This window comes from Haemorhous mexicanus, chromosome 34, assembly GCF_027477595.1.
Source record: "Haemorhous mexicanus isolate bHaeMex1 chromosome 34, bHaeMex1.pri, whole genome shotgun sequence".
Lineage (NCBI taxonomy): Eukaryota > Metazoa > Chordata > Aves > Passeriformes > Fringillidae > Haemorhous > Haemorhous mexicanus.
The window spans coordinates 2,080,407-2,094,450 of NC_082374.1; the positions used below are offsets into that span (position 1 = coordinate 2,080,407).

At 57.3% G+C, this 14,044-nt stretch overlaps 2 protein-coding genes across 2 annotated transcripts in view; one reads left to right on the forward strand and one right to left on the reverse strand.

The window, feature by feature from the left end:
- The window catches only part of NACC1 (nucleus accumbens associated 1), an 11,626-nt gene extending 292 nt beyond the window's left edge, over positions 1 to 11,334 (reverse strand). The window contains 10 exon segments of the mRNA XM_059872062.1: positions 711 to 842; positions 942 to 1,047; positions 2,526 to 2,702; positions 4,933 to 5,020; positions 5,022 to 5,162; positions 5,164 to 5,409; positions 5,411 to 5,455; positions 5,457 to 5,483; positions 8,754 to 9,138; positions 11,287 to 11,334. Coding sequence (XP_059728045.1) covers positions 711 to 842; positions 942 to 1,047; positions 2,526 to 2,702; positions 4,933 to 5,020; positions 5,022 to 5,162; positions 5,164 to 5,409; positions 5,411 to 5,455; positions 5,457 to 5,483; positions 8,754 to 9,119 — 1,328 coding nt within the window. The 5' untranslated portion in view covers positions 9,120 to 9,138; positions 11,287 to 11,334.
- A 1,154-nt stretch (positions 11,335 to 12,488) lies between these two features.
- Positions 12,489 to 13,790, forward strand: C34H19orf53 (chromosome 34 C19orf53 homolog). The gene is made up of 3 exons (XM_059872073.1): positions 12,489 to 12,643; positions 12,845 to 12,900; positions 12,985 to 13,790. The coding sequence occupies exons 1-3, from the start codon at positions 12,544 to 12,546 to the stop codon at positions 13,123 to 13,125; spliced, it is 297 nt and encodes a 98-aa protein (XP_059728056.1). The 5' UTR covers positions 12,489 to 12,543; the 3' UTR covers positions 13,126 to 13,790.
- The last annotated feature ends 254 nt before the right edge of the window (positions 13,791 to 14,044 follow it).

The window sequence follows — 14,044 nt, forward strand, 5'->3', positions numbered from 1 at the left end:
GTCACCCCCTGTCCCACCTTGTCCCCTCTCTGGGGTCCCCCTGAGGTCCCTCCTGTCCCCTCTCTGGGGTCCCCCTGAGGTCCCTCCTGTCCCCTATTTGAGGTCCCTCCTGTCCCACCTTGTCCCCTCTCTGGGGTCCCCCTGAGGTCCCTCCTGTCCCCCCCATCCCCTCTCTGGGGTCCCCCTGGGGTCCCTCCTGTCCCCCCCCATCCCCTCTCTGGGGTCACTCCTGTCCCCACCTCATGCTCTTTTTGAGGTCACTCCTGTCCCACCTTGTCCCCTCTCTGGGGTCCCCCTGAAGTCACTCCTGTCCCCTCTCTGGGGTCACTCCTGTCCCCTCTCTGGGATCCCCCCATGCCCTCCCTGAGGTCACTCCTGTCCCCTATTTGAGGTCACCCCTGTCCCACCTTGTCCCCTCTCTGGGGTCCCCCTGAGGTCCCTCCTGTCCCCCCCATCCCCTCTCCGGGGTCACTCCTGTCCCCACCTCATGCTCTTTTTGAGGTCACTCCTGTCCCACCTTGTCCCCTCTCTGGGGTCCCCCTGAGGTCCCTCCTGTCCCCTCTGTCCCCTCTCTGGGGTCCCCCTGAGGTCACCCCTGTCCCCCCCATCCCCTCTCTGGGGTCCCCCTCTCCTCCCCATTCCCACCATCCCCTCTCCCCTTCTCCCCCCCGCCCTGAGCCCCCCTCCCCCGGCTCCCCCGACCCCCCCACCCCCCGAAGCCCCCCCCAGACGCCCCCTCCTCACATTTGACAGCGTGCAGCACCCGGCTGTCCAGCGGTTTCCTGCTGGGGTCGTTGGTGGACGAGCGGATCCCGGTGCCGCAGCTGTTGGCCAGCGTGTTCCTGCAGGACCCCAAAATCCCCGTTCTGAAGCCCAAAAAAACCCCCCCGGCGCCCCGGGGTGGGGCGGGGGGCGCCCCTGGGTGGGGAGGGGGCGCTCACCTGTCGAAGAAGGAGGCGAGCAGGCGGCGCAGCAGCACCTTGTGCCGCGTGCCCGCGCTGACGTGGCAGTTCATCAGCTGCGCCCGCGTGATGTACACGTTGGTACCTGGGGACAGGGACAGGGACAGGGGACAGGGGACAGGGGATAGGGGGACAGGGGAGGTCAGGGGACAGGGGACAGGGGATAGGGGACAGGGACAGGGGATAGGGGACAGGGGGGGGACAGGGACAGGGGATAGGGGACAGGGGATAGAGGGACAGGGGGGCAGGGGATAGGGGACAGAGGGACAGGGGGACAGGGGACAGAGGGATAGGGGGATAGGGGGATAGGGGGACAGGGACAGGGGGACAGGGGACAGGGGAGGTCAGGGGATAGGGGGACAGAAGGACAGGGGACAGGGGGGACAGGGGGACAGGGGACAGAGGGACAGGGGATAGGGGGACAGGGGGGCAGGGGAGGTCAGGGGATAGGGGACAGGGGACAGAGGGACAGGGGGACAGGGGGATAGGGGACAGGGGGACAGGGGATAGGGGACAGAGGGACAGGGGGACAGGGGACAGGGGACAGAGGGACAGGGGGACAGGGGATAGGGGGACAGGGGACAGGGGAGGTCAGGGGATAGGGGGACAGAAGGACAGGGGACAGAGGGACAGGGGACAGAGGGACAGGGGACAGAGGGACAGAGGGACAGAGGGGACAGGGGGAAAGGGGACAGAGGGAAAGGGGATAGGGGGCAGGGGATAGGGGATAGGGGACAGAGTGGGTCAGGGGATAAGGGACAGGGGGAAAGGGGGACAGTGGGACAAGAGGGGATAGGGGACAGAGGGACAGGGGGACAGGGGGGGACAGGAGGGGACAGAGGGGGACAGGAGGGGACAGGAGGGGACAGGGGACAGAAGGACAGGGGGACAGGAGGGGACAGGGGAGGGGACAGAGGGATGGGAGGACAGAGGGACAGAGGACAGGGGGTACAGGGGGACAGAGGGGACAGGAGATAGTGGGATGGGGGGTCAGTGGGGTACCGGTACCAGTGACCCCCCCTCCCATTCTGTCCTGGTACCGGTACCGGTGACCCCCCCCTCCCAGTTTGTCCCGGTACCGGTGACCCCCACTCCCAGTTTGTCCCAGTACCGGTGACCCCCCCCTCCCAGTTTGTCCCAGTACCGGTGACCCCTCCTCCCAGTTTGTCCCAGTACCGGTGACCCCCCCCTCCCAGTTTGTCCCAGTACCGGTGACCTCCCCTCCCAGTTTGTCCCAGTACCGGTGACCCCCCCTCCCAGTTTGTCCCAGTACCGGTGACCCTCCCTCCCGCTGTGCCCCAGTACCGGTGACCCCCCTCCCAGTTTGTCCCAGTACCGGTGACCCCCCCTCCCGCTGTGCCCCAGTACCGGTGAACCCCCCCTCCCAGTTTGTCCCAGTACCGGTGACCCCCCTCCCAGTTTGTCCCAGTACCTGTGACCCCCCCCCTCCCAGTTTGTCCCAGTACTGGTGACCCTGCCCTCCCGCTGTGCCCCAGTACCGGTGACCCCCCCCTCCCAGTTTGTCCCAGTACCAGTGACCCCCCTCCCAGTTTGTCCCAGTACCGGTGACCAGCTCCAGTTTCTCGGCGGGGTCGCCCTCGTCGTAGAGCTTGGGGTGGCAGCGGTTCCCGATCTGGGTGACGAGCTCGGCCGGCAGCGACGCCAGGTCCTGGCGCAGGCGGGCGCGGGCCCGGGGCTCCGGGGGGGGCTGCTCGGGCAGGGCCTCCACCTTCTCTGCAGCTGGGGAGGGGGGGGGATGTGGGGATGGAGCTCTGTGCGCTGTGGGGAGGGGGCTTTGGGGGTCCCTGGAGGGTTGGGGGCATCCCTGAGGTGTCACCTTTGTGGTGTCACGGCAATGCCTCCACCTTCTCTGCCGCTGGGGAGGGGGGGGGGATGTGGGGATGGAGCTCTGTGCGCTGTGGGGAGGGGGCTTTGGGGGTCCCTGGCAGCCCTGAGGTGTCACCTTTGTGGTGTCACCTTTGTGGTGTCACCTGTGGGGGGGCTGCTCGGGCAGGGCCTCCACCTTCTCTGCCGCTGGGGAGGGGGCACAGGGTGGGGGGACATGGGGATGGAGCGCTGCTTGCTGTGGGGAGGGGGCTTTGGGGGTCCCTGGCAGCCCCGAGGTGTCACCTTTGTGGTGTCACCTTTGTGGTGTCACCTGTGGTGTCACCTGTGGGGGGCTGCTTGGGCAGGGCCTCCACCTTCTCTGCCGCTGGGGAGGGGGCACAGGGTGGGGGGACGTGGGGATGGAGCTCTACTTGCTGTGGGGAGGGGGCTTTGGGGGTCCCTGGAGGGTTGGGGGCATCCCTGAGGTGTCACCTTTGTGGTGTCACCTGTGGGGGGCTGCTCGGGCAGGGCCTCCACCTTCTCTGCAGGTGGGGAGGGGGGGGATGTGGGGATGGAGCTCTGCTTGCTGTGGGGAGGGGGGCTTTGGGGGGTCCCTGGCAGCCCTGAGGTGTCACCTTTGTGGTGTCACCTTTGTGGTGTCACCTGTGGGTGGGGAGGGGGCGTCCAGATTGAAAATTCTGGGGGGGGGGGGGGTGACCCAGGAATGGGGGGGAGGGACAGGGAGCCCTACCAGGCCACGCCCACACATTCTAACCACGCCTCAAACAGGGCGGGGTCTCCCCCACAGCCACACCCCCACCCCCAAACCCCCAGAGCCCCCCCCCAAAACCCTTCAGGACCCTCCTAAAGTCCCCCAGGAGCCCCACAGACCCCCCCCAGACCCCTCCCCAATACCTGCAGGCCACACGTTCATGGTGTACACGTTACAGGTCTGCCGGTACTGCTCGCCACACCAGGACCCCCCAGGACCCCCCCAGAGCCCCCCAGGACCCTCCCCAGAGCCCCCCAATCCCCTCAGACCCCCCCCAAGCCCCCCCAGACCCCCCCCATACCTGCAGGCCCCACGTTCATCATGCTGTACATGGTGTACATGTTACAGATCTGCCGGTACTGCTCCCCACACCAGGACCCCCAGGACCCTCCCAGGACCCTCCCCAGACCCCCCCAGAGCCCCCCAATCCCCTCAGACCCCCTAGAGCCCCCCAAGCCCCCCCAGACCCCTCCCCAATACCTGCAGGCCACACGTTCATCATGCTGTACATGGTGTACACGTTACAGATCTGCCCGTACTGCTCCCACACCAGGACCCCCAGGACCCTCCCCAGAGCCCCCCCAAGCCCCCCAGGACCCTCCCCAGACCCCCCCAATCCCCTCAGACCCCCCAGACCCCCCCAATCCCCCAGACCCCCCCATACCTGCAGGCCCCACGTTCATCATGCTGTACATGGTGTACATGTTACAGATCTGCCCGTACTGCTCCCACACCAGGACCCCCAGGACCCTCCCCAGAGCCCCCCAGGACCCTCCCCAGAGCCCCCCAATCCCCTCAGACCCCCTCAGACCCCCCCAGACCCCCCCCATACCTGCAGGCCCCACGTTCATCATGCTGTACATGGTGTACATGTTACAGATCTGCCAGTACTGCTCCCACACCAGGACCCCCAGGACCCCCCCAGGACCCTCCCCAGAACCCCCCAGAGCCCCCCCAATCCCCTCAGATCCCCCTAGAGCCCCCCAAGCCCCCCAGACCCCCCCCCCCATACCTGCAGGCCCCACGTTCATCATGCTGTACATGTTACAGATCTGCCCGTACTGCTCCCACACCAGGACCCCCAGGACCCCCCCAGGACCCTCCCAGGACCCTCCCCAGACCCCCCCAATCCCCCCAGGACCCTCCCCAAGCCCCCCAAGCCCCCCAGACCCCCCCCATACCTGCAGGCCCCACGTTCATCATGCTGTACATGGTGTACACGTTACAGATCTGCCCGTACTGCTCCCACACCAGGGACCCCCAGGACCCCCCCAGGGCCCCCCCAGAGCCCCCCAGGACCCTCCCCAGAGCCCCCCAATCCCCTCAGACCCCCCCCAAGACCCCCAAGACCCCCAGACCCCTCCCCAATACCTGCAGGCCCCACGTTCATCATGCTGTACATGGTGTACATGTTACAGATCTGCCGGTACTGCTCGTCCGAGCCTTCCTCTCCCGCGTCCCTCCTCCTCATCCTCCTCGTTGTGAAAGGAGCCCGGGCTGTCGCTGGTGTAGGCGCTGGACGTTCCCCCGGGGCTGGTCTGATCCGCTGCCGTGCCCGGGGTACCGGCGCGGCGGGGCACCGACACCGGGGGCGGCACCGCCGGTACCGGCCGCCGAACCGGGCGCGCTCTGCCGCGGCGCCGCCTCGGAGAACTTGGCCATCTTCCTGCTGCCGTTACCGCCGGCCGAGGAGGAAGAGGAGGATGAGGAGTCCTTGGCGGCGCCGTCCCACAGGCGCTTGACCACGAAGGTGCACTGCACGCCGTCGGGCTCGCCCTGCTCCGTCTTGACCCGCGAGACCAGCGGCAGCGCGGCCGGCCAGCCCTGCGCCGCCGAGGTCTGCGCCACCCGGGCTCTGCGGCTCCGAGCCCGGCGTCTCGTCGCCGTGCAGCCCCCTGCGAGTCGCAGCTCGGAGAGCTCACCTGGAAAAGTAATTAAAAACAAAAAAATTAGGGAAGAAAAAGGGGGTTTTTTCGTGGTGTTGTCGGAGGTGGGGGGGTTGGTGGTGAGTGGGGGTTGGGGGAGGGGTCTGGGGGAAAGGGGGGGTGGGTGGGGTGAGGGAGGATGGAGGTGAGGGGGGCTTAGAAGGGTGATTTATTATTATTATATTATATTATATTTATTATTTTTATTTATATTGTATTGTATTGTATTAATATATTGTATTATTTTGTATTGTATTGTAGTATACTGTATATTGTATTATATTTATTGTATTATATTGTATTGTATTATATTGTATTATACTGTATTATATTGTATTGTATTATATTGTATTATACTGTATTATATTGTATTGTATTGTATTATAATATATTGTATTGTATTATATTGTATTGTATTGTATTATATTGTATTGTATTGTATTGTATTGTATTGTTTTGTATTGTAGTATATTGTATTATAGTGTATTATATTTATTGTATTATATTGTATTGTATCATAGTATATTATATTATATTGTATTATACTGTATTATACTGTATTATATTGTATTGTTTCATATTATATTGTATTGTATTGTATTATATTTTATTGTATTGTAGTATATTGTATTATAGTGTATTATATTTATTGTTTTATATTTTATTCTATTGTATTACACTGTATTATATTGCATTTTATTATACTGTATTCTATTGTATTACACTGTATTATATTGTATTATATTTATTATATTATATTGTATTATATTGCATTGTATTATACTGTATTCTATTGTATTGTATTATATTGTATTGAATTTATTGTATTATATTGCATTGTATTATAGTATATTGTATTATATTGTATTATACTGTATTATATTGTATCATATTATATTATATTGTATTGTATTATATTGTATTATAGTGTATTATATTTATTGTATTATATTGTATTGTATTATACTGTATTGTATTGTAGTATTGTATTGTATCACACTGTATTATATTGTATTATATTTATTATATTATATTGTATTATATTTATTGTATTATACTGTATTGTATTGTATTTATTGCATTATATTGTAATGTATTATAGTATATTGTATTATATTGTATTATATTGTATTATATTGTATTATATTGTATTATATTGTATTATATTGTATTATACTGTATTATATTGTATTATACTGTATTATATTGTATTATACTGTATTATATTGTATTATATTATATTTACTATATTATATCGCATTATATTTACTATATTATATTGCATTATATTATATTGCATTATATTGCATTGTATTATATTTACTATATTATATTGCATTATATTGCATTGCATTACATTGTGCTACGTTACGTTATACATTATATTATATTACACATATTTATTTATAGTACTATATATAATAAAATAATAAATCAGCCTTCTAACAACAGGGGAGTCAGATTCATCATTTCCTCCCTCCGTTATATTACACATATATTATATATTAATATAAGGCAATATAATGGGATATAATGCAATATAATAGGATATAATGCAATATAATGCAATATAATGCAATATAATGCAATATAATGCAATATAATATAATATAATATAATATAATATAATATAATAATAATATAATATAATGTAATATAATATAATGTAATATAATATAACGTAATATAATGTAACGTAATATAATGTAACGTAATATAATGTAATGTAATATAATGTAATATAATGTAATATAATGTAATATAATGTAATATAATGTAATATAATGTAATATAATATAATATAATATAATATAATATGATATAATATAATATAATATAATATAATGCAATATAATGCAATATAATATAATATAATGCAATATAATATAATATAATGCAATATAATATAATATAGACAGGATATAATTATGATATTACATGACACAATATGATATGTGATTCCCGTGGTGGTAGAAGGCTGATTTAGAGTTTTATGATATCATATAGATCATATTACATCATATTGTATGATACAATCTATATAATATCATATATGATGTAATATGATCTATATAATATCATAAATGTATCATATAGATGTAATATGATGCCATATGATGCAATATAATCTACATAGCATCATATATGATGTAATATGATCTATATAATAAAATAAATATGATATTATATAGATGTAATACAACGTTATATGATACAATATAATCTAGGTAATATCATATATGATGTACTATGATCAATATAATATCATAAATATATTATATAAATGTAATAGGATGTAATGATGCAATATAATCTACATAATATCATATATTATGCACCATGATATATATAATATAATAAATACGACATTATATAGATGTAATATAATCTATATAATATCATATATGTAATATGATCTATATAATATCACAAATATGATATTATACAGATGCAATATGATTTAATACACATTACAACAGGATGTAATTACATCGTATTGTATGATGCAATGTAATATCATCTATATAATATCACAAATATGGTATTATACAGATGCAATATGATTTATTACACATTACAATAGGATGTAATTACATCATATTGTATGATGTAATGTAACAGGATCTATATAATATCCCAAATATTATACAGATGCAATATGATTTAATACACATTACAATAGGATGTAATTACATCATATTGTATGATGTAATATGATCTATATAATATCCCAAATATGATATTATACAGATGCAATATGATTTATTACACATTACAACAGGATGTAATTACATCGTATTGTATGATGTAATGTAACAGGATCTATATAATATCCCAAATATGGTATTATACAGATGCAATATGATGTGATATGATTTAATACACATTACAACAGGATGTAATTACATCCTATTGTATGATGTAATGTAATATGATCTATATAATATCCCAAATATGGTATTATACAGATGCAATATGATTTAATACACATTACAATAGGAAGTAATTACATCATATTGTATGATGCAATGTAATATCATCTATATAATATCCCAAATATGGTATTATACAGATGCAATATGATTTAATACACATTACAATAGGATGTAATTACATCGTATTGTACGATGCAATGTAATATCATCTATATAATATCCCAAATATAACATTGTACAGATGCAGTATGATGCAACACAACCCACAGAACACCACAAACCACTAAACCAGCCCCCTCCCACCAGCTGAGCCCCACGCAGCCCTCCCCACCTTGAGGAAGAACTCGGTGCCCTTCTCCATGATCTCCTGGATCTGCAGGAAGCCGGCCGTGTACATCAGCAGGAACTGGTCCCCCACGTTCATGCTCAGCCTCCCGGTGTAGCAGAAGCTGAGGATCTGCTGGAAGCTCTGGGGCTGCACGGCGGCCGGCAGCTCCACCACGGCGCTCTTGGAGCTGTGGAAGAGGTCTCGGAAGTAGGAGCTGCTGGCGGCCAGCACGGCCCGGTGGGCTTTGAAGGCGTGGCCCTTGACCACCACCGAGACGTCGCAGAAGAGCCCCTGCAGGCGCTGCTCGTTCAGGCACTCCAGGATGCTGTTCCCGAAATTGGGGATCTCCATCTGCAGCGTCTGCGCCATGGCGGGCGCCGGGCGGGGCCTGCGGGGACAGACAGGGACATTGGGGACATTGGGGGACATTGGGGGACAGTGGGGACAGAGAGAGGAGTTGGGGATCTCCATCTGCAGCGTCTGCGCCATGGCGGGCGCCGGGCGGGGCCTGCGGGGACAGAACCAGGGGCGTTGGGGACATTGGGGGGCGTTGGGGACAGTGGGGACACAGAGATGGGAGTTGGGGATCTCCATCTGCAGCGTCTGCGCCATGGCGGGCGCCGCGCAGAGCCTGCGGGGACAGAACCAGGGGCGTTGGGGACATTGGGGGGCACTGGGGACATTGAGGACAGAGAGGAGTTGGGGATCTCCATCTGCAGCGTCTGCGCCATGGCGGGCACTGGGCAGAGCCTGCGGGGACAGAACCAGGGGCGTTGGGGACACTGCGGGGCGTTGGGGACATTGGGGACAGAGATGGGAGTTGGGGATCTCCACCTGCAGCGTCTGCGCCATGGCGGGCGCCGGGCGGGGCCTGCGGGGACAGAACCAGGGGCGTTGGGGACATTGGGGGGCACTGGGGACACTGAGGACAGAGAGGAGTTGGGGATCTCCATCTGCAGCGTCTGCGCCATGGCGGGCACTGGGCAGAGCCTGTGGGGACACAGAGGGGAGTTGGGGACAGTGGGGACAGTGGGGACAGCACAGGGGGCGTTGGGGACAGTGGGGACAGCACAGGGGGCGTTGGGGACAGAGGGGACAGAGATGGGAGTTGGGGATCTCCATCTGCAGCGTCTGCGCCATGGCAGGCACTGGGCAGAGCCTGCAGGGACAGAACTGGGACATTGGGGACAGGGGGGGACAGCACAGGGGGCATTGGGGACACTGAGGACATTGGGAGGCAATGGGGACATTGGGGACAGTGGGGACAGAGAGAGGAGTTGGGGATCTCCATCTGCAGCGTCTGCGCCATGGCAGGCACTGGGCAGAGCCTGTGGGGACACAGAGGGGAGTTGGGGACATTGGGGGGACACTGGGGGGCAATGGGGACAGCATAGGGGGTGTTGGGGACAGTGGGGGGCAATGGGGCCTGCAGGGACACACACGGGGCAATGGGGACAGCGCGGACAGAGAGAGGAGTTGGGTACAGTGGGGACAGCACGGGGGGAGTTGGGGACATTGTGGGGCAACAGGGGCGTTGGGGACATTGAGGACAGCTGGGCACAATGGAGGTGTTGTGGGCATTGGGGACAGCAGGGGACATTGGGGGGCAACAGGGGGGACAACAGGGGGGCATTGGGGACATTGGGGGGCAACAGGGAATGTTGGGGACGTTGAGGATACAGCAGGGACAACAGGGGACAGCAGGGGCATTGGGGACAGCGGGGACAGCACGGGGGGTGTTGGGGACACTGGGAGGGGCAACAGGGACAACAGGAGTGTTGGGGACAACGGGGGACAGCGGGAGGCATCAGGGACTTTGGGGGGCGTTGGGGACATTGGGGTGTGGGAACGGGGGCATAGGACAGGGGGGACACATGGGGACAGGGGACAGACACCCCCCCACCCCGGGGGCTGCAGGGGTTGGGGGAGACTCCCCCAATTTGGGAGGGAAAGGAGACCCCCGAGTCTGACCCGGGGCTGGGGGGGGGCACGGGGAGACCCCAGAGGGGACATGGGGGGGGGAGGGTCCCCAAATTTTGGGGCGGGGTCGGTGAATCCCCCAGCTGGGGGAGGGGGAAGGGCAGAGGGACCCCAAAACAAAGAGGGGGGTCACCCAAAGGGCCCCCCCCTCCCTGGGCTGGGGACAGCGGAGCCCCCCCGGGCCCAGCAGGAACGGGACGGGACCCCCGAACCTCCTGAGGTGACACCGGGGGGACCCCAAATTTTGGGGGGGGGGGTCCCAAAACCCCCAACCCAGGGGGGTCCACAATGGGGGGGGGGGGACCCCAATCCCCACAGCGCGGGAGGGGGGGCACGGACACAGCCCCCCCCCATTCCCGGCAGCAGCAGCGGCGGCGTCATCCCGGGGGAACCGGGGGATCCCCAGCGCGGGGGGGGGCCGGGAGGCGCCGCAGGCCCGGGGGAACGGGCGGGGGGGGTTACCGGGCCCGGCGGGGGAGGGAAGCGGAGCACCGGGGAGCCGGTGCAAGGGGCACGGGGGCGGGTTTGGGGCGGGGCAGGGGGGTCCGTGCCTTACCGGGGGCCGGGGGCGCTGCGCTGGGGGCGCGGCCGCTGCCGGAGCCGCTCCCGGGGCCGCCGCGCTCAGCGGCCATTCATTGTGCGGCAGGCGCGACCGGCCGAGCGCCGAGCGCGCCGCCCGCGCCTGCGCGACCAGCCGAGCGCCGAATCATCCACCCGCGCCGCCCGCTGACCGCGCGGGGTTTAACGGGCGGGAGAGGAGGAAAACGAGCGGGGAACGCGCGGGGAAGGCGTGGGGAGCGTGGAGGAAAGGTGCGGGGTGCTGGCGCACCGCGCCCCGCGGGCGGGGTAAGGCGGGATCGGTTTCTCCCCGCGCCGCCGGCGGGCAATGCCGCGGGGTGGCGTTTCGGAGCGGCGTGCGGAGGTTTTAAGGCCCTGAGCGGCCGCCGTGGTCACGTGAGCGGCGCAAGATGGCGGCGCCCATGTGAGGGGCGGCGCGGGGGGAATGCGCGGGGCGACGCGCGCGGGTTGGGGGGGGGGACACGGAGGGGACACGGAGGGGACAGAGGGATTGGGGGGGACAAGGAGAGCCCCGCAGGACACGGGGGGGACACACCGGGGGTTTAGCCCCCGCCCCCGGCCTTGCCACGTGCTGGGGAGGGGGCGGCCGGGGGGGGAGGGCTCGATGCGACCCCCGGTCCCAGTTTTTTGGTTGGGGGGGGTCTCCCCCTTCTCACGGGGCTTCGGTGTCCTCCCACCCCTCCCATTCCCCGCCTCTTCCTCCCCTTTTCCGGTGGGGGTCTCCTCCCCTTTTCCCGCCCAAATTCCTCCGTTTTCTCCCCAAAACCGCTCCGGTGCTGCCGTGACCCCCCCCCGCCACAGCCACCGCACTCAGGACCCTCTGCAGAGACCCCCGGTGGCCCCCGCCATGGACGGAACTTCCCCCAACGGCGTAGCGACCTCGGAGGGGTCGGGGGCGACCCCCGGGGTCGTGGGCCTTCAGGGGGTCCTGGAGGGGGGGCTGAGGGCACTCGGGGGGGGTCCTGGGGAAGTCCCGCCCCGGTATATCCCGACAGATTTTCGGCAATAACGCCCCGGTATATCCCGAGGCTCCTTGCGGCAGTTCTGCCCCGGTGTATCCCAGCATCCTTTGCAGCAGTTTTGCCCCGGTATACCCCGCCACCACTTGCGGCAATAACGCCCCGGTATATCCCGATACTCTTTGCGGCAATAACGCCCCGGTATATCCCAGCACCGTTTGCGGCACTTCCGCCCTGGTGTATCCCAGCATGCCCCGCGCTCCCTCACGGCCGCCATGGCGCAGGGCCGCCCTAAGGCCGCGGCCAAGCGCCCCAAAGCGGCGGCGGCGGCGGCGGCAGCGGCGGCCCGGAGCACTCGGGGCCCACGGAAAGGAGGTGCGGCGGCTCCCAGGGCCGCGGCAACGGCGCCCAGGCCGGTCCGAGGGTCCCTCCGCGGATCCCTCCGGAGGCCTCAGGCATTGGGGCTGTGAGGGAGGCCCCGGTTGGACGGGGGGCGGGGGGCGGGGGGGGGTCTCCGGTGCCCTCCTGAGGGGTCTCAAGGTCCCGGGGGTCTCACGCCAGCCTCGCTCCCCGCAGGCCGCAGCATCGCCCCCAAGAAGCTGCGCGTGATCCATCAGCAGAAGCTGAAGAAGGTGAGGAGGGGTCCCTGAGGGCTCTGGGGGAGGGGTGGGGGGGGTCTGGCCGTGCCCCCTGACCCCTCCCCAATGTCCTGGCAGCGGCTGGAGGTCGGGATCCGGATGCGGATCGAGCGGGAAACCGTGCAGCGAGCACAGGGCACGCTGCCCAAAAAGCTGGCGCTGGTCACGGCGCCCAAGGCCGGCAAGGACAAGGAGAGGGCCAAGAAGGGCCGCGGCTGAACCCCCCAAAACCCCCAGGAACGACCCCTGACCCCTCTTCAGTGAGCTCTGTAAGGGTCTGGGGGAGTCTGGGCTGATCTCACCCCTAAAATCCCCAGGAAAGAGCCCTGAACCCCCCAAAAACCGCAGGGAACGAGCCCTGAACCCCCCAGGAACAACCCCTGACCCCCCTCAGTGAGCTCTGTAAGGGTCTGGGGGAGTCTGGGCTGAGAAAAGCCCCCCAAAAATCCCCGGGAACAACCCCTGAACCCCCCAAAACCCCCAGGAACGACCCCTGACCCCTCTTCAGTGAGCTCTGTAAGGGTCTGGGGGAGTCTGGGCTGAGAAGAGCCCCCCAAAAATCCCCGGGAACAACCCCTGAACCCCCCAAAACCCCCAGGAACGACCCCTGACCCCCCTCAGTGAGTTCTGTAAGGGTCTGGGGGAGTCTGGGCTGAGAAAAGCCCCCCAAAAATCCCCGGGAACAACCCCTGAACCCCCCAAAACCCCCCAGGAACGACCCCTGACCCCCCCGTCCGTGATCTCCACGAGGGTCTGGGGGAGTCTGGGCTGATCTCACCCCCAAAACCCCCCAGGAACGACCCCTGACCCCCCCATCCGTGATCTCCACGAGGGTCTGGGGGTGTCCCGGCTCTTCTCAGCCCCCCAATAAATCATAAAAGGGATTTTTTGTGTCCTGCCCACCCCCGCGGGGCCGTGTTTGATGTTTGGGGGTCGCAGGGGGGATTGGGGAGCTCCTGAGGGGGGGGTAATTGGGGAGGGGTGAACATTGGGGGAGCCCCCAAATTGGGGGGGGGGGGGTCCTGAGGGTGTCCCAAAGGGTGGGCAAAGGGTCCCTGGGGGTCTCTGAGTGCTCAAGGGGGTCCCCCTGTCCCCTGTCGGGGGGGTCTTGGTGTCCTCGAGGGGTTTTTGGGGGTCC

What these genes read in the sequence shown, in the direction of transcription:
- C34H19orf53 (XM_059872073.1), top strand. Translation starts at nt 12,544, where the DNA reads ATGGCGCAGGGCCGCCCTAAGGCCGCGGCCAAGCGCCCCAAAGCGGCG. An exon ending in TCGGGGCCCACGGAAAGGAG is followed by an intron (nt 12,644 to 12,844) that starts GTGCGGCGGCTC and finishes CGCTCCCCGCAG; the next exon opens with GCCGCAGCATCGCCCCCAAG. An exon ending in ATCAGCAGAAGCTGAAGAAG is followed by an intron (nt 12,901 to 12,984) that starts GTGAGGAGGGGT and finishes ATGTCCTGGCAG; the next exon opens with CGGCTGGAGGTCGGGATCCG.